General features: G+C 41.9%; 1 protein-coding gene across 4 annotated transcripts in view; it reads left to right on the top strand.

The window, feature by feature from the left end:
- The window catches only part of AK8 (adenylate kinase 8), a 285,863-nt gene extending 261,663 nt beyond the window's left edge, over window positions 1–24,200 (top strand). For all 4 annotated transcript variants that reach the window (XM_029613832.1, XM_029613834.1, XM_029613833.1 and 1 more), the window contains 2 exons: window positions 17,638–17,718; window positions 23,336–24,200. In XM_029613832.1, the coding sequence (XP_029469692.1) occupies window positions 17,638–17,718; window positions 23,336–23,576 (322 nt within the window). In that variant the 3' untranslated portion in view covers window positions 23,577–24,200. The remainder of the gene's footprint in view (window positions 1–17,637; window positions 17,719–23,335) is intronic.
- Window positions 24,201–24,817: the final 617 nt, after the last annotated feature.

Here is a 24,817-nt window from a genome sequence, read left to right as displayed (position 1 = left end):
GGAGGCCCCAGGGCTGTTTGGAGGATCCCAACATGCTGGCAGTCTCAGTTAAGAGGAGGCCATGTGGCCATATGGCAGACCCTATCCCGCTGGCAGCCAGTATGTCAAGGTGGACCCCATCCTTCTAATAGCCAGGATATTGAGAAGGCTGTAGGAGCTGCCCAGCAGTTCCCTACCTGTCATGCAGTCGAAGTAAAGAGGAGGGTTTAGGGCTGCTGGCAGATTCCAACCTGCTGGCAGCTGAAGTGAAGATGAAGACCTGGGGCTAATGGCAGACCCCAACCAAAGAAGAGCTGGAGATGCCTGGGAGTGTATATGAAAGAAGGAACATATGTGTAAGCATGTGTTTGAGGGAGGGAGCATATCTGTGTGTGAGAGGAGTCTGTGTGTGTATAAGCATGTGAGAGAGGGACCGTGTAGGTATGTATATATACATATATAAGAGAGAGGAGAAAGCTTGAGCATCCCACTTCCATTATTCCACAAATCAAAAGTTCCCGTGTATGGAGAGCGTGAATCTTTTTTTATTAGCTTCAAGTTTTGGGTGTTATTTGATGTGTCTGCTGGTTTGAAATATTTTAATGGAGTAGATGTGAATCGGTTATTTACACTTTCGGATAATAGAAGGACTAGGGGGCATTCCATGAAGTTAGCAAGTAGCACATTTAAGACTAATTGGAGAAAATTCTTTTTCACTCAACGCACAATTAAGCTCTGGAATTTGTTGCCAGAGGATGTGGTTAGTGCAGTTAGTGTAGCTGGGTTTAAAAAAGATTTGGATAAATTCTTGGAGCAGAAGTCCATTAATTGCTATTAATCAAGTTGACTTAGGGAATGGCCTCTGCTCTTACTGGCATCAGTAGCATGGGATCTTCTTAGTGTTTGGGTTCTTGCCAGGTTCTTGTGGCCTGGTTTGGCCTCTGTTGGATACAGGATGCTGGGCTTGATGGACCCTTGGTCTGACCCAGCATGGCAATTTCTTATGTTATGTTCTTATTGGTATTTGGGAAATTTAAAAAAAAAAATGTATATACGTTTTTAATTGGGTCTTCTATTTGTCAGTTTTTGAAATATTTTTATTTTGTTTTACCATTATGATTATGTATTTATTATATAATAAATCGTGATTTTATTGTTTCATGTTTGAGGAATGGTGATGGTTCTGTTTTCCCATTGTTGCACTACATTGGCTTGTGGTTTCCAGTTCAGTTTTTGCCTGCATCTCCTATTAAACTTTTTGTTGCTCTATTCTGTACTTGGTGAGGGTCTGTTTGTGTTCTGCCTGTGTGACTGAGATGAAGTATTCTAATAGGAATTATATTAGTTTTTAGGACCTGGTATAATAGGTTGCCTTTTCATAGGTAGGGTTGATATTGAATGCTGGCAGTTAATGCTGTTTTGGTATGGGAAGTTTATTGAATTGTAATTGTAATTCATTTACTTGTGGCTTTCTGAGGGTCAAGCACATACCCAACGTATGTTATAATAGGCTAATACTATATGGGTCCAAAGTGTCTTTTTTGCAGGAATATTTGGTCGGTACCACAGCAGTGCATGTAAATATAATATAATAATGTAAGTGATATTTTTACCTCATAAGACTATGTTGATTTTTTCTTTTTCATGTAAAATCTATTATAAATGCATAATTCTTAACTGTGTATGTGGAGAGAGCTGAGGCGTGGGTATTGTGTGCAAAGCTATAAGATTCATCTATGGCATCTAATACTCTTGTACTGGACATGAGGGGAGGAAGGTGAAGACCTAGGGGGTGTGGGATGTCAGTTTTTAAAGTTTAAATCACTGGAGGAAGTTGGAGTTTTTATGGTGGGCCTGTTCATTAACAGGGGAGGGGGTAGAGTGGTAGCACAATAATTGTTCACATAGGGCAGCCAAAAAGATAGCACCAGCCCTTGTTCCATAGAGGTTAATTTCAGTCTGTCCTGGTTGTAACATCATGCCTTACCAGGAGATGTAATCCCATGCTTTTAGGGAAATTGGAACTACATCTCTATGCATGCAGTGGAGTAAAACAAGGTCTTGCTTAGTCTGTACTGTTTGACGTGATGTTGTATGATCACCCTAGATTTAGAGTCACACCCTAGACATTCTGAGTGTTCCATGAACTGGGCTGCACTTCCTCTGTGTAGTGCTAGGATGTTCTCATGCAGAATCTTCTCTTGCACTGCAGAAAAACAATAGACTGACCCTGTTCAGATGTAGGGATGATTTTTGCATTATTCGAGGGGATATGCATTGCTTAGCTTGGCAGGTCATTTATGTCATGAATGTTTGAATCCACTGATCCATTAAATAGAACCAGAAGTTATACTGTGGGGAATGTTTAGAAGTGTTTTTTGCTACTGTGAAATACCATCTCAGAGCCTCGTATTTCTGTCTTTTATAAAATATCCTTGCTTTCAGTGCTAAAGGAATCTGTATCTTTGTATCCAGTTTACAGCACATTTAGAGTTTGATCCATAGGTCAGTGTCCTTAAACTAGATTGATGCATTTTGTAGATCTAGTTGTAAGCTGCTGAGAGTGCTTGCTAATTTAGTAGTTAATGACAGTCATAGGCGGTCTTTTTCTTGCCCCTGGAGAGACTTTAGACACAGCTGGGGTAGATTTGCCACTATCAATTATACACAATTTTAAACAAGAACTGACCAGCAGGGGCCTTTCTTTTTCTGGAGTGCCGAGCATGTGGTCTGGGAATACTGCAGCTGGTACGTGAGTGCAGTAGGGAAGATATATGAAGCTTTATAGAAAAACAAGGAGAAAGTGATGTATGGCCTTCTATTTTTAAAGCTGCAGCATCAAAGTAAAAGTAAAAACGCTGTATTAGATGTGGCCTAGAATTAGGACATCTAAATCTTTAAGGAAGACGCCACCCAACAGCATGGTTATTATGAGAACACAGCCTTATTGTGTTTCTATCTCTTACACCTTGTCTGATGAATATTCTTCAAGGTGACCAGAAACAATTTAAAAAACCCCAATTCTCCAAGTCCTTCATGTTTGTCCTTTCCGCATGTTCTGTTACTAATGAATTCTTACATATGAACATAAGACTTGCCATACTGGGTCAGACCAAAGGTCCATCAAGCTCAGTATCCTGTTTCCAACAGTGGCCAAGCCAGGTGACAAGTACCTGGCAGGATCCCAAGGGGTAGATAGATTCCAAACTGCTTATCCCAAGAATAAGCAGTGGATTTCTGCAACTCTCCCTCCAGGAACTTATCCAAACCTTTTTTAAATGCAGCTACAGTAATAGCTTTCACCACATCTGGCAACAAAGTCCAGAGCTTAATTATCCATTGAGTAAAAAATATTTTCTCTTATTAGTTTTAAATGCATTACCTAGTAACTTCATTACTGGTCACAGGTCCCATACCCCTTCTATTGCAAGGGATGCGGGCCTCTGGAAACTGAGGCTGTGGATTTAAAAGCCTGGATTGCTCGCTGTAACTGCTGGAGTATATAGGAGATTGGTGAGGCAAGTTTTCCCTTAGATAAATCCATGTTGGCTTTGTCCCATTAAACTATACCTATGTAGTTAGGTCTAGGGTTCCAAATGTCATTAAGAGACCACTCCTCAAGGGAAGAACATTCTGACATAGTTGATGGGGTTTGAACCTGCAGCCCTCTGGAAAAGGGGGCTGTGGAGTTCGAAGCTTGGATCACTTGTTATGACCTCTGGAGTTCTCTCCCGGGGGCTGCTGGGAATGGTATGCAGATGAGCCTTCCGATCCTCTTCTGCTGCAAGGGCAATGTTGTCAGGTAATAATGAAAGAACAAGCTTGCTTTGTCGAACAAACAAGGCCAAAACACACAAGATTTAAACTATTTTTATTATAAAGTATTTATACACAGAAAATACTTTAAAAAATACTTTTGTGAGTGTAACGGAGGAAAAAATTGTAGTACCTCTCACAGTTAATTAAAAAAAGGTCTGACAATCGATGACCACAGCCAGTACTACTTCATCCTCTGTATTGTCAGCATTATCATGATACATATTTTCATTGAATCGCTTCAGCATATTAGTGGCTGCCACAAAGTTGGTACAGCAAAAACTCCAGCATTTCAATCCATAACACACTTGTAATATTGCCTAAAGAGTGGCATTGGCTTTCTTAATTGAACAGAACCAGTCCCAGGACGGATCCTTAAAGAACTCCACTTATCACTCTTCTCTCTTCAGAGTAGGCTCTATTTACCACTGTTCACTGACATCTGTCACTCAGCCAGTTTGTAAGCCATTCCACTACCTTAGAAATCATTCCCAGGCTTCTCATTTTATTCATGAGCTTCCTGTGTGGGACCATATCATGCTACTATAAAAGGAATCGCTACCAACAGAGAGGAGACCATTGGGCTGAAAGTAGCTGAACTGCTTGCACTTTTTTTCCCCGATATCTTTATTCAGTTTTAATATAAAAGGTACAGAACTAACCAAAATACAAAGTCAACTGTCAGCAATACAAATTCAGCATTCCCACTCTCAAACAGTGGCACCTTAAACCCCCCTACCCAAACCTGAAGATGGGTAATGCCTGTGCACATGATGTACACCTCCCCCCCCCCCCCCCCCAACTCGGAACTGATTTACAGTATAATAAGTAACACCAAAAAGCAAGATTAGGAAACATACAGATTGCAATAACAGCCCGGCAACTAAGGAGCCCAGAGACAGAAATCAGGATGACAAGGGTGCAGGATTGTTCCCACAAATACCTGGGAATCTGGCTTGCATCAACCAGGGTAGTTGCGCCACAAATGGCCCCCATATAGACGGAAACCTTTTAGCCCGTTTGCTTCCCATTCCCAGGCACCACAATTTGTACTCCATCAATAAAAGGTCTAACATCTCTGTATGCCAAAAGGATAGCATAGGGGGATCCCCCTTCACCCACCTAACTAGTATGCATCGCCTAGCAACAAAGGCCTCTGATGAGTAGGGCAACTTCCAGTTTGGTGCAAGAGACATCATCAGGTATAACCCCCAAAATGCACAGGGTCACATTCACTGGAAAACATATATTCAAGTGATCCAGGAAAAAGGCCCGGATCTCTGTCCAGAACATTTGGAGGGGCGGGCAGTCCCACAGGCTATAGCCAAGGGTCACCCTAGGTTCTGAACATCTCCGGCAGTTCAAATGAGGCACTAAATGCATTTGGTGGGCATGATATGGAGAAATGATGAGCCTGTGAATTATTCGCTTGTGATATTGCCCTTGATCACGGTTAGACTATTTTCAAATCTTCCCCATTTATCTCCGCCCCAAAATCTGCTGCCCATTCCAAGGTGAGCGTAGCTAGTTGTAACAGAATGGAGGAATTTGTAAAGAGTGGCTAGCGTTTGTTTCCCCTTTTGAAAAAGTATCAGTAATCTTTAGAAAGGACCGGATGTGTAAGGCTTCCGCACAGTTTGGATCTGCTTAGAGATGAAACTTTGGAGCTGGAGGTACAAGAAATCTTTGGCCTGAAACTGGAAGTTCTTCTGACAATATTGGAAGAAGAACATGGTCTTATTGGGGTGATCGATGAAATCAATAAAATGGAGTAGTGCAGCGAAAGGCCAATGGGAAAAGAGTTGGTTAAACGTTCTCACCGGGAACCTTGGATTTCCACAAATCGGCAGCCAAGGGGTGGTTTTCCATGGCAGCTTCAGCGATGAACACCAGCCATATCGCATATATTGTACTAAAATGTTGCTGGCGAGACTTTTCGGAAGCTCTCCCTTACCCGCATGCAATAAAAAACTAAGTCCAAACGGGTAAACCGATACAGCTTCCTCATCCACATCTGCAAAATTACAAGTACCCTCCAGCCAGTGACTTAAAGCTCGCATGGAACATGCCAAGTTATAGTAACAGAAATTAGGGAACCCCCAGCCCCCTTCCTCCCTGGACATCATTAATTTTTTGGCGACACTCGTGCTCTGCACTCCTGCCAGACAAATTTGGAACAGATATGTATCAGGGTTTTAATATCTTTAGTAAAGAAATTAAAGGTAGCATCTGCAGGGGGTATAGCAATTTGGGGATGAGAGACATCTTAATTACTTCTATCTTGCCCATTAGAGAAATAGGGAAATTCATCCAACCTTTTGTGCGAGTTCTGAACTCCTGTATAATACGGGGCATATTAACCTGATACCAATTGCTGGGGTCTCTATGGATAAAAACTCCTAGATACTTAATTTGCTCTGACTCCCATCGCAGTGAAGATACATCCCATGTTGTATGCAGGTGCCCTAATATGTCAAGCACTACTGTTTTATCTAGATTTAATTTAAGTCCAGAAAACGGCTCATAAGCCCTGAAAATTTCTAACATGTCTGGAAGCAAGTGTTTAGCTTGCGGAACAAATAGCAAGATATTGTTTGCAAAGAGAAAGGAGGCTAAGAGAGGGACCCCGTGATAAACCACAGAGTTTACCTTAACCATCAGAATTTTCAAGGTTAAGATAAAAAGAAGGGGAGACAGGGGACATCCCTGTCTGGTCCCCCTCATCAGCGAGAAGATGTCTGATAGAATACCATTGACACAGATGTTCACCAGGGGATTGCTATTTAAAACAGAGATCGCTTGGTGAATAAAGCCCGAAAAACCATATAATTGTAGAACCTTCATGAGAAACGTCCATGATACACGATCATAGGCTTTTTCCACATCGAAGCCTATCAAAATCAGAACAACAAACCGTCCCCTTTTGCAAATCTCCAATAGTGAAGTGAGATGGCATATATTGATGCTGGAGCGACGACCTTTAACATATCCCACCTGACCTCTGGAGATCAACAAAGGTAATATTTCCGCTAGCCTGTTAGCAAGAATTTTAGCATATATTTTAATGTCTACATTTAATAGTGATATGGGGCGATATGAGGATGGCTGTTGTAAGTCGCGGCCTGGTTTTGGGAGAACAGTGATGTGGGTCAACCTGAGCGAGTCTGGCATGGTGCCAGCTTACACCATTTTCCCAAATAGACCCACAAGGCTGTTATGGGTATGGGGTGAAAGTATCTTATAAAAAAGAGCTGACAAGCTGCAAATTCCAAATCATAGAGGTGACCTCTGAAGCTTGAATGGGTTTATTAAGGTCTCCTAATTGTTGGGCATTAGTGAGGGACCTTGATCCCCTTTAAAAATGCTTGGCAAGCTTGCCTCTGTTCCTCTTCTGCTGTGTAGAGCTGTTTATAAAAGTCTCTGAAAACATTCCTAATCGCCTTAGATGTGAGGGCCAGTTCGCCCGCCTGAGAGCATATCCCCGCTACAAAGGCGGATTTGCGATCCCCTCTAAGTTTGCTAGCAGTTTGCCCGAGCGGTTCCCAGATACAAACAACTTATGTCTCAGAGATAGCAAAGAGGCTGTAGTCCTTTTATGTAGATTATCATTTAACACTTTACGGATGGAGGCAAACTCTGCTTTGATCTGGACAGAAGAGTTATTTAATAATTCCTGCTTTAACTGGTTTAAGCGTTTGGTAAGATCTAAGATGTCTTTATTTAGTTCCTTCCTTTTGGCTATAACATAACTAATAATGTCTCCACGAAGGACAAATTTTGCCATCTCCCAGAATAAAAATGGATCCCCCTTGTGCTGAGCATTGTGCTGCTCGTATTCCTGCCAGTAGTCCTGTAAAAATTGTGGAAATGCCTTGCTTTCAAATAGCAAAGTCCCTCGTGGGATTGGGCCCTTGAGGAGCACAAGCCACCAGGCAATGATCAGAGATGACCAGTGATTCAATTTTGGCCTCTAACAATTGAGAAAATAGAGACTCAGAGATTAACACATAGTCTAGCCACGACTTAGAATCTCTGGCATAGTGAGCAAAATCAATAGCTCCAGGGTGTAGCACTCTCCAAGAGTCCAAAAGTCTCAAAGCATTACACAGAAACGGGATCCCTTTGGACTCCAAATGACTAACAAGGTGATTCACCCCTGCTGGCGATCTATCTGCAAGCGGATCTACCACACAATTGAAGTCTCCACCTAAAACTATCGGGGCATTGCCCAGGGCAAGAGCATAAGAGATGATTTCCATGAAAAAGGAGTAATCATAATTATTGGGACCAAAAATAAAGCCTATGATATATGGCTTCCCAAAAAGCAAACCCCACACCAATATATAACGTCCTGCAGGATTAGCCACATATGTTTGCAGTGGAAAAGAGACCGCCTTATGAATTAAGATAGCTACGACACGACTATGTGAGGAGCCAGAAGCTGCAAACACCTGCGTTATTCTTCGACGTTTAAGTTTAAGTTGCTCCAAATGAGACATATGGATTTCCTGCAGTACCGTGATGGAACCTTTTAATCTGTTTAAATGTGAGATAAACTGTTCACACTTAATCGGGGTGCCCAATCCGGCAACATTCCAAGTCAGAATTTTAACCAAGCTCCCATCAGCAGCCTGGCAGACTACGGACTGAGAGCAGATACTGTATCCAGTCTGGGACCCCCCAGTCTGGGACCCCCAACTGCTTGTAGGGGGTCATGTATCTAACGGGGGTCATGTATCTCCACCTGTCCCTGAAACAGGACAAAACCCCTCCTGCACAGGCAGTGAAATATTGTAGCGGACTGTAGCTTTGGTCCCAAGTTGGGTCCCCCCAAAAATCCCCCCCCCCCCTTCAAAACATAAGAACATAAGAAATTGCCATGCTGGGTCAGACCAAGGGTCCATGAAGCCCAGCATCCTGTTTCCAACAGAGGCCAAACCAGGCCACAAGAACCTGGCAAGTACCCAAACACCAAGAAGATCCCATACAACTGATGCAATTAATAGTAGTGGCTATTCCCTAAGTCAGCTTGATTAATAGCAGTTAATGGACTTCTCCTCCAAGAACTTATCCAAACCTTTTTTGAACCCAGCTACACTAACTGCACTAACCACATCCTCTGGCAACAAATTCCAGAGCTTAATTGTGCGTTGAATGAAAAATAATTTTCTCCGATTAGTCCTAAATGCGCTACTTGCTAACTTCATGGAGTGCCCCCTAGTCCTTCTATTATCCGAAAGTGTAACTAACCGATTCATATCTACTCATTCAAGATCTCTCATGATTTTAAAGACCTCTAGCATATCCTCCCTCAGACATCTCTTCTCCAAGCTGAATAGCCCTAACCTCTTCAGCCTTTCCTCATAGGGGAGCTGTTCTATCCCCTTTATCATTTTGGTTGCCCTTCTCTGTACCTTCTCCATCGCAACTATATCTTTTTTGAGATACGGTGACCAGAATTGTACACAGTATTCAAGGTGAGGTATCACCATGGAGCAATACAGAGGCATTATGAAATTTTATTTTTTATTAACATTTTCCATTTTATTAACCATTCCCTTCCTAATAATTCCTAACATTCTGTTTACTTTTTTGACTGCTGCAGCACACTGAGCCGACGATTTCAAAGTATTATCCACTATGATGCCTAGATCTTTTTCCTGGGTGGTAGCTCCTAATATGGAACCTAACATCATGTAACTACAGCAAGGGTTATTTTTCCCTATATGCAAAACGTTGCACTTGTCCACATTAAATTTCATCTGCCATTTGGCTATCCAATCTTCCAGTCTCGCAAGGTCCTCCTGTAATGTACTACAAGCCTCCCATTAGAGACCTATGGAATCCCCGATGTGCTTGGGTGCCCTCCCTCGACAGCTCAGCTGAGATCTGACGAGGGGAATCAAGCCCAGGGTTTCCAGCCCAATTGGTGCAAAGGTTAACTTTTATATGTAATAGTACATGAACATCATATCTTTGAAGCCGATGTAATATTAATATTAATATTTAATGCTCATTTGTTAAGAAAACTTGGAAAACCTCATAATATATGACATTAACTCACTTTAAACCAGCCATGAACACCAACTAACCACAATTATTTAAGGTTAACTTTTAGGCATATTTAGAAACGAAAACCGTCAAGAAGACCCAGATACCCACTAATAGCAACCCGGAAAACCAACTAAAGGAATGAAAGAACTAAGTCCCCCCTGCAGTCAAGTGAAAGTTAGACTTCTATGAGAGTCCCCTGGACTACCAGTCCCAACAATCAAACAAAAAAAAAAGAGCCAGGGGGTGTCATCTGTTGTCTTCGGCACAACAGTGAGCTCTCCAGACGCAGGCACAAGCAAAACATCCAAGAAAGAAAAAGTGTCTGTCACCTCTGTTTTGCTATGAAAATCAGTCATCTCGCCAGCTGGGTCGCCACAGTACCAAGGCAAACGAACATCTTTACTAGTGCCCTAGAAGTGTTCTGCAAATGAAGATGTGTCGAAGCTTCCCCGGGTGGCGTGCAGCCTATTTGGTCTCCGTCTTCATGTTGTAGTAGCGCTGCCATTTTGTGCCGGCAGAGACTGCAGAAAGGCTTTCGCTTCTTGCTCAGTGTCGCACCATTTGATTCCTTGGTTAATTCAGATTTTTAATTTGGCCGGGTAAATCAGTGCAAAACTCAGCTGCCGCTTTGCAAGGTCAGCACAAAGCGGCCCAAAACCTTTATGTTTAGTGGACATCCGCACTGAAAAATCTTGAAAAATCATGATCCTGCGCCTGTCATAGGAGATCTCTTTGTACTTTCGGTACTCTTGCAGTATGTGTGCCTTATGAGCAAAATTCAAGATTTTTGTCAGCACAATGTGCAGCCTGGACGGGTTTGTGATCGCCGCCCCTGCCCCTCCCCACCCAGACCGCACCCCCTGGGCCACCCCTTTCCACAGGCTCGGCACTTGTGCGCATATCGGGGGTTATGCATGTGGTCGGGCTTTTTGTAAAATGCGCACAGCATGCACACAGCCCAGCAACACACATAATCCCCGAAATTTACGTGCACACAGCTTTTAAAATCTGGCTTTAAGACGGGAAGAAGTACATTCAAATGCAGTTCAAAATGCAATCACAAATGGATATTTTGATCTTCATGATGTATGCTTAAAATGCTTAGGTCTGCAACATGATATATCTTCTTGGGGCCATATGGAAAAATGTCTCCATGGTCCATTAATGAATGATGATGCTCAGGTATGAGCGTTCTTCATCTTTGGACAAAGAGAGTTCCTCCTCAAAGAGGCCAGCACCAGAAGGGGGAGAGCCTTGAGACTCAGCGAAGGTATCAAAAAAGAGAAAGCATGGCCATTCTTCAGGTAAGGGAAATCATTCAGAGGAGGCAAGAGAGCATTGTGCCAAAGTATCGGTGCCAAAGGAATCTTCTAGATGCCAAAGCATGCTTTGTTGGAGTTGAGCCATTCATCATTGGCACTGTAGCAATCATAATTGGCACAGAGCCACTCATCGTTGGCACCAAAGAAGTTTCCGTTAGTGCCAAAGCACTCTTTATTGGCACCGAGGCATTCCTCTGCACCAAAACCTTTAGATCCTAGCTCTTTGCCACCAATGTTGGTACCTGAATCTAATCTCTCTTCAGAAAAAGTTCAACCATCATTATCTCTGCTACCAGAAGCCTTTGTATAGAAGATGTGGGTAGATTTTGTTAAAAATTACAATGTAGATATTCAAAAGCCATTTAAATGGATAAATGAAAGTTATTCATCTAAATGGCAAGTTTTGGTATATTCAGCTTCGCATCCGGCTAGATTTTAGCCAGTTAAGTCATTATCTGGCTAAAATAAGAGGCATTCTGAGATGTAATTGGTAAGAGATACTTGTCCAGCTAACTGAGTCGTTTATTAAAATGCGTTAGGGCATTATCATGCACGTTAGGGCCCTAACACACGCGATAACGCCATAACATGTGATAAATACTGCATTGCGAAGTGCGTATGCAAATTTAAAATTAGTATTCAAGTGGCAGGAGTTTGGATGGAGTAAATGGAAATAAGGGTCAGTTAATGTGGCGTGCAATAAATTAACGCACAGCAATGCAGGTTTAGTGCCGGAAATAACTACACCTATTTTCTGTGTGTTATGCCTGCGTTTGCTGTATGTTACCGGCCGAAACTGTATTTATCGCAAATGCCAGTTTGGGGGAGAGAGAGCCTCTGTGGAGGATCACTTATAATTGAACTTTTTATACATCTGTAAGAGAGGGCATTATGAACTCGGGGTGAGGTTTGTGGGGGGTGGGGTGGGTTTTCGGGGGCAGTTTTACATGCACAGTCATTTGTACGAACAGCACAGTTACCATCAGTGAAGATTTAGTGTGATTTGGAGTGATGAAAGGTAAAAGAAGAGTAAATTTGTACCATGGTCTCTCTACCTAGCTTGATGCACTCTCTACTTAGCTGCAATCAAGCTAGGTAGAGAGAACATGGTACAAATCTACTCCTCTTTTAACTTTCATCACTCTCCTCATCCAGTTTTGGAAAGACTAGCATCGAATCTTTCTTCACTTACCATAGTGCCATCTAAACAGTCTCCAAAACAAAAATCTTCAGACAGGGAGTCTCCAATTACTATTCCAGACTATGAAGATTCAAATTATTCAGACTGTTCTAATTCTCTACCTTTGTTAAGAATCTTTAAAATTACTCCCAGATCCATCTCCAGAGCTGCAAAGAAGTGATATGCTATCCAGCCTTTCTACAGAATATGGCAGAAAATGTTTCTTTCCAGCTGGAGGAGACTACACAGGAGATTGAAGAAATACAAGGAGTATTAACATTTATTCAGCAACAGAAGTAAATAAAGGCAGTGGCAGTACATAAGGTTCTTCAGGACCTTCAATCAAAAATTTGGAAAAATCCATTAACCACACCACCAGTAGCAAAAAAATATAGACATCAAATATAGGATATTGAGTTCAAGTTCTTCATCACTCACTAATAGTGGAATCTGCTTCAAAGAAAACAAAAAGATCCAATATTTTTTTCAAGAGCACCTCAGACTAAAGAGTCCAAGCCATTGGATTCCTTGGGAAAGAATCTGTTTCAAACAGCCATTCTTCAAGCAAGGGTAACAGCACATCAATTACAAATGGTGCAATATTTATACAACATCTTGCAAAACATGAGAGATTCTGCTACTTTAATTCAACAGGAACAACAGGAAGGGTTGCTTTCTTTGAGTGAGACTGAGGAGTGTACTAAGCACATGGCAAGGTCAGTATATAACATCTAAGACATCTCATCATGGTCTTCTGCTATAGCCATAGCCACTAGAAAGATGGCATGGTTAAAAGTAACAAACCTGTGGGAGGACTTAACATGAAAAAATAGTGGACACCCCATGTACGGGAGACAATTTGTTGGGCAAAAAGTGAAAGTCGCTGTAGATGTTGTTAAGGAGCATTGTTCAGCTCTTCAAACTCTTGCCTCTACAGCAGTAAAGCATTAAGAAAATATCAGGTTTTGTTTTTAAATAACCATATAATTGCTAAGGTAGAAGAAGGTATTTTTCATACTAATACTATAGACAAGGACCATACTAGCAACATCATCAGTTCCAGCAACAATAGATTCTTCAATAATCTTGCCCTAGGAATAGGGGCAGATTGCAACAGAAACAAACACAACTAGCACAGAAGAACAATTAAAGTTTTTGACTATCTACATCAGTAGTTGCTTCCAGTGGGAGGAAGGCTACAATACTTTTTTCATCAATGGACTAAAACAACAATGGATCAAGTGAATTCTAAATATCTTAAATTCAGGATATTGTCTCAGTTTCCTCTCATATCCAGAAACATCAATTGCTCATCTTCATTGATAGATCTGAGGAAGTGAAGGGACATTTCCCGTGCGGGTCTTGTACGATGTGCCCACTAGCTTACCCCAATACAGATATCCCCTTAGAAAAATTGCAAAAATTTAAACCAATTAGAACAACGTCATGTGTTTCACGAAATGTAATATATGCCATTTGGTGCCCTTGTGGGCTCATATATGTAGGGAAAACCACAAGATTTTTAAAAACACGCTTAATAGAGCACAAGAGTGCAATGAAACGAGGTAGGATGGAAGCTCCATTAGTACAGCACTGCGTTGAACAATCCCATAGTTTTGAAAGTTTACACAGTACAGTTTTAGACAGCATTGAACAAGATGAGCGAGGAGGGGATTTAAATCTCTGTTTACTTCAGCGTGAACAACGGTGGATTTTTAAATTGAATACTATCGCCCCCGCGGGGCTTAATAAAGAAGTCGACTGGTCGGTTTATTTGTAGCTGATAGGTCGGTTTTCGATTTCCGTTTTGAGTATAAAACAGCTGATATCCGGTAGAGACAGAAGAACGGCGTTTGAGCGCCATGTTTTGAATGAGGAGAATACAGGAAGAACCATGATACGCTGAACCGTAAGTTCTGTTGCATAAGTCAAAAGATGTAAATTATTTGTTGAAAAGATAATAATACATTCATGCTTTTTCTTAGAAGTGATAGTGAAGGAACGATAGCCCCTGAAGCAGGCGCGAAGAGCGCCGAAACATTGTCAATGTCGGGCGATTCATTTTGGTAAAGTAAAAAAAACACAGTTTAAAGAGATAAGCACGATTAAAGCGAAATACCATGTTTTAATAATTAGAGATAGAGGGTTATGTTAGGTGCATGTTTTAAAATAATACGGGAAATTTAGGGGAGGCTTTTTTGCACTTTAAAAAATACAAAAAAAGTACAAACCTTCAGAGAGTCGGTAAATGACGTGATCAAAAACGGTGTTGAAGCCAAGAGAGGGGTTGCAGCCCTGTAAGGGCAAGAGCCCATGAGACTGGAAACACTTTACAATATTCTGATACCGCTCTCTGTTGGTTGTTCTCTTTATAATTAATTTTGTGATAGAGTTTATTAAGCTACATCCTGTTTGTTTGCAGTTTACCTCAAGTTGTGACATTAATTTGTTGTGGTTATATTAATTGAGGTTTTGAGCCAGTTTACAATTTAACTACTTAAGAACATGCCATACTGGGTCAGACCAAAGGTCCATCAAGCCCAGCATCCTGTTTCCAACAGTGGCCAATCCAGGCCATAAGAACCTGGCAAGTACCCAAAAACTAAGTCTATTTCATGTTACCGTTGCTAGTAATAGCGGTGGTTATTATCTAAGTCAACTTAATTAATGGCAGGTAATGGACTTCTCCAAGAACTTATCCAATCCTTTTTTAAACACAGCTATACTAACTGAACTAACCACATCTTCTGGCAACAAATTCCAGAGTTTAATTGTACGTTGAGTGAAAAAGAACTTTCTCCGATTAGTTTTAAATGTGCCACATGCTAATCATGGAGTGCCTCCTAGTCTTTCTGTTATCCGAAAGAGTAAAAAACCGATTCACATCTACCCGTTCTAGACCTGTCATGATTTTAAACATCTCTATCATATCCCCCCTCAGCCATCTCTTCTCCAAGCTGAAAAGTCCTAACCTCTTTAGTCTTTCCTCATAGGGGAGCTGTTCCATTCCCTTTATCATTTTGGTTGCCCTTCTCTGTACCTTCTCCATTGCAACTATATCTTTTTTGAGATGCGGCGACCAGAATTGTACACAGTATTCAAGGTGCGGTCTCACCATGGAGCGATACAGATGCATTATGACATTTTCCGTTTTATTCACCATTCCCTTTCTAATAATGGTGCTGTTTAAGAATCAAGGTATAATCTAATAGCTTGTTGTAAAAAAAAAACAATTATGGACACAGAATATCCATGCTCCAGGCTAATTTCGCCCTTTGCTATTGTGCGTGTATATTGAGCAAAACTGACCTGAAGCAGGATAAAATGGACGCTCATATTTGGCACCTGTTGCAATTGTGGGCATCCAATGTATTTAGCGCTAGGGACACACAATTTTTCCCTAGTGCTTTCTTTTTAACGCGGCAGCTCATTTAAATGTTACATCGGGCACCCAGGAGATGTGGCGGTGCGCACTTTAGGGAAACGGGTGCTCAATACGAGTGCCCATTTTTTTTTTTTTTTGTTTAAATCTGTTTTTATTAAACACATTGCAAGGTAACATAACTAACCGAGATCCCGTTTTAACACACATCTTATAACATCGGCCCCTTTATTTTTCTGCGCTAATAAGTAATGAGCTGTTTTGCTTGCTTTTGCATCTTGGCATAGGTTTATTAATTAAAACTTTTGTGAGATAATTACTGTGCTTTAAAAGCATTAATATGCATAAACTAGATTGCATGTGCTACTAGTGCTTTTGTATTATGTTAACGCTTGTAAAAGTATTAGCGCACCTCAGTGCATTGGCCCTCTAGTTAAGTACCTCAATATTCTGACAGGACAAATTTTTGTACAGTTGTGCAAAGTCTGAGAAAGGAGTTGTGTGAGAAATGATTATGCCTACTGTGGTGTTGACAATGGGATCTTCCAGCTCTATATTGATCTGTTTTTATTGTATTAAGATATTTCCTGAACCAAAATCATTCTTGAAATGTACTTAAAAGAAATAGGATTTTTCTAGCTTAAAGATCTGGAAAGAATTTTATGAAATTATTAATTAGAAGCACAAAATTAAGGAGCTGTATACTGCATCTTTGCTGCAATGTGCCATGCCATACCTTGCTTTTTAAGCTCACGGATTTCCCTACCAATTAAGAGCATGAAGCTCAAAAAAGTTGCAAATCCTGTAGTTTTATAATTCCTGTAGTATTAGCCTTAAAGATGGGGTGGGAAATTTTGCTAATTAGCCCAAACTCAGAAAAGCAGCAGAAATCAGGCCTTTGATATTTGATGCAGATATGCTGACTGCCCTCACTGGCATCTACTAGGAGCAGAATGACATCAGGCTACATGAGGAGACCAGGTCTTTGCTGTAATATGCATTCTCTGATGACAAGCAGGGGCAACAGAGCCACACAGATGAGTAACATGAGGCAGATCTTTCTAGAATTTTCTACGAAAGTTTTCTGGGCATGTGCAGTACATTTCAGCATGCCTCTTGCCTGACTCATAGCTCTTTGGATTTTTACTTTTCCATCATTAGACAAGGACAGCCATTTTGGGGTGCCAACCTCTTTGTACTGTTTTTCTGCTCTTTATGCTGTTTTGAGATATCTTTAAGTCAGTTTTTTTTTGGCTTTATCTTTTCTTAGTCAGCTGCCATAGTCAGCTTTTCAGTACTGAATTTTCTTTCATTGCCACTAGGAGTCCAATTTTTGTATCTCCTGCTTGTCATCAGAGATAGCAGATTACTTAGCTGTAAGAGATGTTCTCTGATGACAATAGTGCAATGAGGCATACATTCTACCTAATTCCCTGTTGGGGTTTGTTCTGTATTACCTATTTATTATTACTAGTATAGCTAAATGTTAAACTGAAGAATTATGAGTCTAACAGGGTACAGGAAACCACTGCACTGCCTAGAAAGCTCTGAAAAGATGCTCTGGCAGCACGACCTGATTGTGCGACTCTTTGCACTGCTATCATCAACATATGTTACAGCTAAGCATTTTCTTTACCTTCTAGGGTTATTTGGTATAAATTAGAGGCTCTCAACCCAGTCAATGGGACACGCCTAGTCAGTCAGGTTTTCAGGATATCAACAATAAAGGTGCATGAGATAGATTTGCATGTACTGCCTCCACTGTGTGCATATCTGTTGCATGCATATTCATCATGAATAACCTGAAAATCTGACTGGCTAGGTGTGTCCCGAGCACTGGGTTGAGAATCACTGGTATACATATCCATGGTCAGCATTAACATGTTTCTCTTGTTCCACGGCAGGGTATTTTTTCTGGATATTCCAGATGAAACTGTCTTTGAGCGTTTGTCACTAAGGATGACAGATCCAGTCACAGGGGACAGGTTAGTGCTGCATCCTCACTAATTCTGATAGCTTTTTGAATTATTACAAAGCTTGGTGGCCAGACAAGTGGTTGGATTAAATGTGAGATCTCGTAAACTCATCTTCTCAGTGTAGTAGAGAACAAATGAAAAAAAAACTGACTTGGATAAAGAGAGAAATTTTACAAGCAGTAGCAGTTAGGACAAAGTAGGCAACTTCAGCCCAAGTTGGATTTTCACGATATCCACACTGAATATTCATGAGATGCATTTGCATGCACTGCCTTCATTGCATGCAGATATATCGCATGAATATTCAGTGTGGATATCCTGAAAACCAAAGCGGCTTTTTGCACTCAAGGACCAGAGTTGCCTACCTCTAATCTAGGTTATATCCAAGGACAATAGCTTTAAAACTAGTGTGAATGGGCCCACATAAGCGCATATGTGGGTGCAAGCACACATATGTTAGAATTTTAAATCATCTGCATAAGTACGCACGTACTATTTAAAATAAGCCTAGCACTCATATTTGTGCTCCTAATTTTAAGCAGTTATGCAAGAAAACATTAATAGCGTCTTTCCTTAGGACTTGTCGGCTTTTACATACAAAAGTGAGCACATTTTTAAAACGTGCATGTGAAGGAATTAACCAGTTTGACCATTTAGTTTACCAGTTTGCTCAGTCTATCTCTAGGTCATTAAGATCCCTCTGGTTTTCAGCCTGTACTTCCCCCGAGTTTACCCAGACCCTTCACCCAGTCAGTTTTTGGCCACAGCAAGTTTTATTCAGACTTACAAGTGAAAAAAGTAGAAGTAAATATGTGCAGGTAACAGCCCGACATCTACTGCATTTACTGGTTTTAAATTCAGGATTTATGTATATAAATATTGGCCCTGCCTTGGAGCATACCTGCCCTGCCCAAAATACACCCCTTTTTTTGTATGTTCTGTTGCGCACGTGCATATATGCACATATAGGGCCTGATTTTAAAAAGCATTTACTCGAGTAAAAACCAGGTTTACTGGAGTAAATTCACTTTACTTGAGTAAGTGGGTTTTTGAAAATTGCTACAATATATGCCATTGACTTGTCTATAGGATTTACTCACATAAGTGCACTTTACTTGAGTAAATGGCTTTTGAAAATTGCTACAATAGTAGCTACATTTATGCATGTAACTCCTTTTGAAAATTACCCCCAATTTTCCAGTTTTAAAATGAGTATCTCGCACTCGGCCCATATACTCATGCATATGATCCTTTCTTAGAGTCCAGTCAGATGAATGCAGAACAAGTGGGTTATGTACTCCTACCAGCAAATGGAGACAGAGCAAGCTGACGTCACAGTACATATACCCCTTCAATGACCTCAGCCTGCCAGTATTCTCCGTCTCCAGCAGATGGTGGACATGCATCTCCCCATTGGGGATTGCTTCAGATTTAAGAAGGAGAATTCAGGAAAGAAAATTTACACCCCGTTCTCTTGCGGTGATACCAAACTTCCTGAGGTGAATTCTGTGGTCCCTCAGAGGTGTGCCTTGGTCCGGTAGCTGGTTTTGCCGGCGTGGACGTAAGTTTGAGTAGCTGAAAGGCAGCAGGTGCAGGATGCCAGGCGAGGCAGTGACAGCACATGCCCTCTCCTCCCTCAGCTGGAGACCATCTCTATGCTCAGCCAGGTAAGGCTGAGCTCCGGTAAGTCTCTCTAGAACATCAATCGGCTGGAAGCCAGGGCTATCCAGTTAGCATGTTTGCAGTTTGGCAACAGGCTACAAGGTCAATCAGTCCAAATAATGTCAGACAGTGCAGCAACCATAGCTTGCTGCACTGTCTGACATTATTTGGACTGATTGACCTGCTCGCTCTTGGTACCTCCCTGCCATAGCAATGGCAGGGAGGTACCAAGAGCGAGCAGGTATCGATGGAAACAGATCAACTTGTGGAATGGGTGGAAGTGCATCTCCAGATAATCTCAGCTTCGCACATTACAGGAAAAGACAATGTCAGAGCAGACATTCTTAGCAGAGAGAGTCTGGACCCAGGAGAGTGGGCGTTGTCAGATGAGGCATTGCAGCTAATTCGGGATTGTTGGGATCTCCCGTTCCTGGACCTGTTGGCAACTCTGCACAACGCAAAAAGTTCCCCGATTCTTCAGCTGCAGAAGAGATCGATGCCCTAGTGCCAGAGTGGCCGGAAGACAATTTGCTGTATGTTTGTTTTCCATGGCCCATGTTGGGCAGATTGCTTCAAGGATCGAACGCCTCAAGTGGATAATGCTCTTTGTTGCTCCAGATTGGCCCAGGAGACCGTGGAATGCAGATCTGCGGAGGCTTCTGGTGGATTCGACTTCCAGCGCACAGAAACCTGTTGCAGCAGGGACCTGTCCCTTACGAAGATCCGACTCAATTTTGTCTTTTGGTATGGTATGAAAGGGTTCGCTTGCTGAAACGTGGATACTATGTGGTAGTGATTTCCAACTTGCTAAGAGCTAGAAAATTCTTCACTTCTTTGGCCTATGTGCGAGCTTGGAGAGTGTTTGAGGCCTGGTGTGCAAATCGATGTGCATTTCCTTCCTTGGTCAAAATTCCGCTTATTTTGGAATTTTTGTAGGTTGGCTTGAATAAAGGCTTGGCTCTTAATTGCTTAAAGGTACAAGTAGCGGCTCGTCTGTTTCAGGGGTTAGGTAAATGGTGGGTCCTTGTCGGCTCATCCATTTTCTGAAAGGGGTGAAAGTCCTTCGTCTTCCCTTGCAGTTTCCAGTGCCCCTATGGAGTCATAATTTGGTCTTGGATTTTTTGGCAGGCCCTATGTTTAGACCGTAATGTACTCTGTCCTTGCAGTTGCTGACTTTGATTTGCCACTCTGGGCAAGCCCAGCATGCTCTATACCACGCATCCACAATCAGTTCTTCTTCAGTCTCTCTTTTTCGAAGGAACTACAGCATTGCGGTTGGTGAGCTCACTTTCGGCCTTTTTTGGAAAATTTTCCATTTTTTGCTTTATCGCGATATTTTATTTCTCCTGCGTTTGATGCCGGGTCCCTCTTGGTCGATTCCTCATGCTGGCAGTGCTTTTGTGCCCGCCAGCCTTCAATGACTGCTGCCATAGATTTTGATCTTGCTTCCCATTTATTTCGTCCTGTCATGACTATGTCTGGTTTCAAGCAATGCCCTCGTTGCCCAAGGACCAGGTCCATCATGGACCCTCATGATGAATGTGTCCTCTGCCTGGGGGCATCGTATTACATCCAGAGTTGCCGCAAATGTGCCTAGATTACCCCGAAGGGACGTCATCTTTGCCTCGATAAGATGGAACAACTCTGTGGGTGGAAGAAGACTGAGCCATCGACATTGTCTTTGAAGGACCGCAGAGCAGCACCAATGGACACCAAGCCATCGACATCGGTGGGACCATCTATGCCATTGGCTTATAGGGTTGCCAAAGACTGGCCACCTTCGAGCTCCTCCAGGCCGAAGATGTCAGGTTCCTCATCATCAACCTTGGCACTGGGGAAAGACTGTGCCAAGCATCGAAGAAAGCCAATAAAGCATTGACATCGATCCCTGTCGATGCACGGTGCCAGGCATGAGGATGCACCCAAAGCGACCCCGCGGCGAGGAGTGCCAGTCCTCCATCAGTGCCAGGGATCCGCAACAGTCTCCACTTGGTTCTGTTGCCAGTCACCGAGCCTCCTTTCAGTTCCAAAGAGGATCTGGCCACCCTCCTTTCTCCCAGTCAGTTTTGACATCGGCAATATTTGAGGAGGAGCTTGAGTGGCGAGTTGAACTGGCGGTCGGGCAGGCGATGTGGGGCATCAGTCCTGTGACACAGACAGCACCAAAGCCAGCACCGTCCATCTTAGAGCCACTGTTGGAGAAGCTCCATGTGCTCATCGGTGCATTACCAACCAAGCTGGTGTTAGTTCCCGAGCCAGTGTTTGTGCCTGTTGAGGCACCGCAGCATCCCCCTTCCGATACAGTGGTCATTGCCAGTTCCTCGGAGGAGGAAGCACTATCTAGGCTAGCTGAGTCGCCGGACGAAGGCCAAGCACCTAAGGCCCCATCCCCTGTTGGTTTCAGTGAGGATGAGGGCCCCTATGACCCCTGGGGAGATGACACCACAGGGTCCTCCTCCAATGGCTCTGAGGGTTTCCCCTTAGAACCTTCACCTCCAGAAGAGCGAAGGAAATCTCCACCTCAGGACTTAACTTTCGCAGGATTTGTAAGGGCGATGGCAGAAGCCATCCCATTTCAGTTACTGACAGAGGAGGATGCCAGGCACAAAATGCTTGAAATCCTCTAGTTTGTGGAGCCTCCTAAGGAGATCATGATGGTCCTAGTACACAATATCTTTAAAAGGTTACTGCTGAAGACATGGTAACATCTCCTCACAGTGTCTCCCATGAATAAGAAGGCTGATGGGGTTTACCTTGTCAGAAGGCTCCTGGGTTCGATAAGCGACAACTTTCCTACAATTGGTGGTAGTTGAATTCACTCTCAAGAGGGCCAAGCAATCTTAACCCATTCCTTGGTGCCCCCGGGAAGGATCACAGAGCGATGGATGCTCTTGGGAGAAAGGTTTTCCAGGGGCCCATGCTCATTGCCCGCATAGCTTACTACCAGCTCTACATAAGAATATGCCATACTGGATCAGACCAAGGGTCCAATAAGCCCAGCATCCAGTTTCCAACAGTGGCCAATCCAGGCCATAAGAACCTGGCAAGTACCCAAAAACTAAGTCTATCCCATGTTAATAGCAGAGGCTATTTTCTAAGTCAACTTAATTAATAGCAAGTAATGGACTTCTCCAAGAACTTATCCAATCCTTTTTTAAACCCAGCTACACTAACTGCACTAACCACATCCCCTGGCAACAGATTCCAGAGTTTAATTGTGCGTTGAGTGAAAAAGAACTTTCTCCGATTAATTTTAAATCTGCCACATGCTAAATTCATGGACTGCCCCCTAGTCCTTCTATTATCCGAAAGAGTAATTCACATTTACCCATTCTAGACCTCTCATGATTTTAAAGACCTCTATCATATCCCCCCTCAGCCGTCTCTTCTCCAAGCTGAAAAGTCCTAACCTCTTTAGTCTTTCCTCATAGGGGAGCTGTTCCATTCCCTTTATCATTTTGGTTGCCCTTCTCTGTACCTTCTCCATCACAATTATATCTTTTTTGAGATGCGGCGACCAGAATTGTACACAGTATTCAAGGTGCGGTCTCACCATTGAGCGATACAGAGGCATTATGACATTTTCCGTTTTATTCACCATTCCCTTTCTAATAATGGTGCTGTTCACTCACATAAAAAGTTTGAAAATTGCTTTTCCTATGTGTATTTTGATAACAAAAGCCATTGTGGGATTTTCTGGAAGAGAAGGGCGAGGTGAATTGTATGACATGCTTGTTGGTTGGAACCAAACCAGCAATCATTGAACTAATTTCCATTAAACTTATTGCCATAGGTCATAACAGTATTGTTCAATTGACAGTCAAGCTGTATTGCTAATACATTGTTTATGTCATTTTTGCTTTGATTATATTTTATTAAAAAGCTTTACACATGGATTCTTAAAATGAACACTTATACTCATCTTTCCTACCTCATTTGTAAGGATTTTTATCTTATTTTTCAGGTATCATAGTATGTATAAACCAGCGCCAAGCATGAAAGTGCAGCTTCGTCTCAACCAGAACCCCAAGCATGCAGAGGAGAATTTGAAAATGCGTTTAGATATGTACCATGCAAACGTGCAGGACCTGGAAAGCTTTTATGAAGGTGTCATCCATGTCAACGCAGACCAGGACCCACACACAGTTTTTGAGTACATTGAAAGCTTCACAATCAAACCTCTTCCTAAACCAGTCCTGCAGTAGCAGTGCATTTATTAAGATTTCTCTGCCAAAGGCTTTGCTTTATTTAGATGAAAGATAATACTTAGTTTCTATTATCTTAATATATTTATTCTGAACATCTGCTCAAGTCAGTTTTGTTCTATACTAAGATGGAAACAAAGTGTGTTCTACAAAAGAGAAAGAGCACAACTTTTCCTTCAGATGACATGGCAGGACACGGAAACGAAATGGTTCTAGTTTGGAAAATGATCAGCCTTTGCTTTTGAAGGGGATTTTGCTATTTGATAAACAGGGTGGGATCATTTCTAGAAGAGGGTCCATGGTACACTGGAACCCAGTTATAATGAACGCCCTGATATTGGAATCATTTCCCAAGAACTCTGTAATTGTGAAGTTCTTCCTTACAGTGAATAATCGCTGAGCAGCACTGGCTGTTTTTAGGGTAACTTCACACCTATATCACTATTTATAAGAACATAAGAAATGACATGCTAAGTCAGACCAATGGTCCATCAAGCCCAGCAACCTGCCTCTATTCAGGTTGCCTGGAAGTACCTAGAAAATTCCAATATGAATATCTGTTTCTTGTTGCTCTCCCCAAGAATTAATAGATGAATAAACAAATGTCTATCTAGCTAATAATTATTTATGGATCTGACCTCCAGAAACTTGCTCAAGCCTTTTTTAAACACCCTTATACTACGAGCGTTAACCATGTTTTCTAGCAGGGAGATCCATAGCTTGCATTGACTGAAAAATACTTTCTTAAATTTGTTTTGAATGTGCTACCTAATAGTTTGTGTCCCCTAGTCCTAGTACTATTTGATAGTGTAAATAATCATTCCCTCTTTACTGTTCCACATCACACATAATTTTATAAACCTCCCTCTAAGTCATATTTTCTCCATGCTTAAGAGCTCTAACCTGTTTAGCCTTTTTTTCACAAGGGAGTCGATCTATCCTTGTAATAATTTTTGTTGCCCTTCTCTGTACTTTTTCTAGTTCTGCTCTAACTTTTTTGAGGTGCAGTGACCAGAAATGCACACATTACTCATGGTGTGGCTGTACCATGGATCGATACAGAGGCTTTATTACATTCTATGGGTGTGTACAGACATTTTTTTATTTTGTTTTTTTTCTTTTTGTTTCATTAAAAACATTTTAAAAAAATTTTCATTAAAATGAAACAAAATAAAAACCAAAAAAACTCACTTCTGGGCCCTCCTCCATATTCCCCAACCCTCTTACTATGTTGATGTTCT

This window comes from Rhinatrema bivittatum, chromosome 8 (assembly GCF_901001135.1).
Source record: "Rhinatrema bivittatum chromosome 8, aRhiBiv1.1, whole genome shotgun sequence".
NCBI lineage: Eukaryota > Metazoa > Chordata > Amphibia > Gymnophiona > Rhinatrematidae > Rhinatrema > Rhinatrema bivittatum.
The sequence above is the reverse complement of the archived record's forward strand: the minus strand, read 5'-3'. Positions and strand labels throughout refer to the sequence as shown.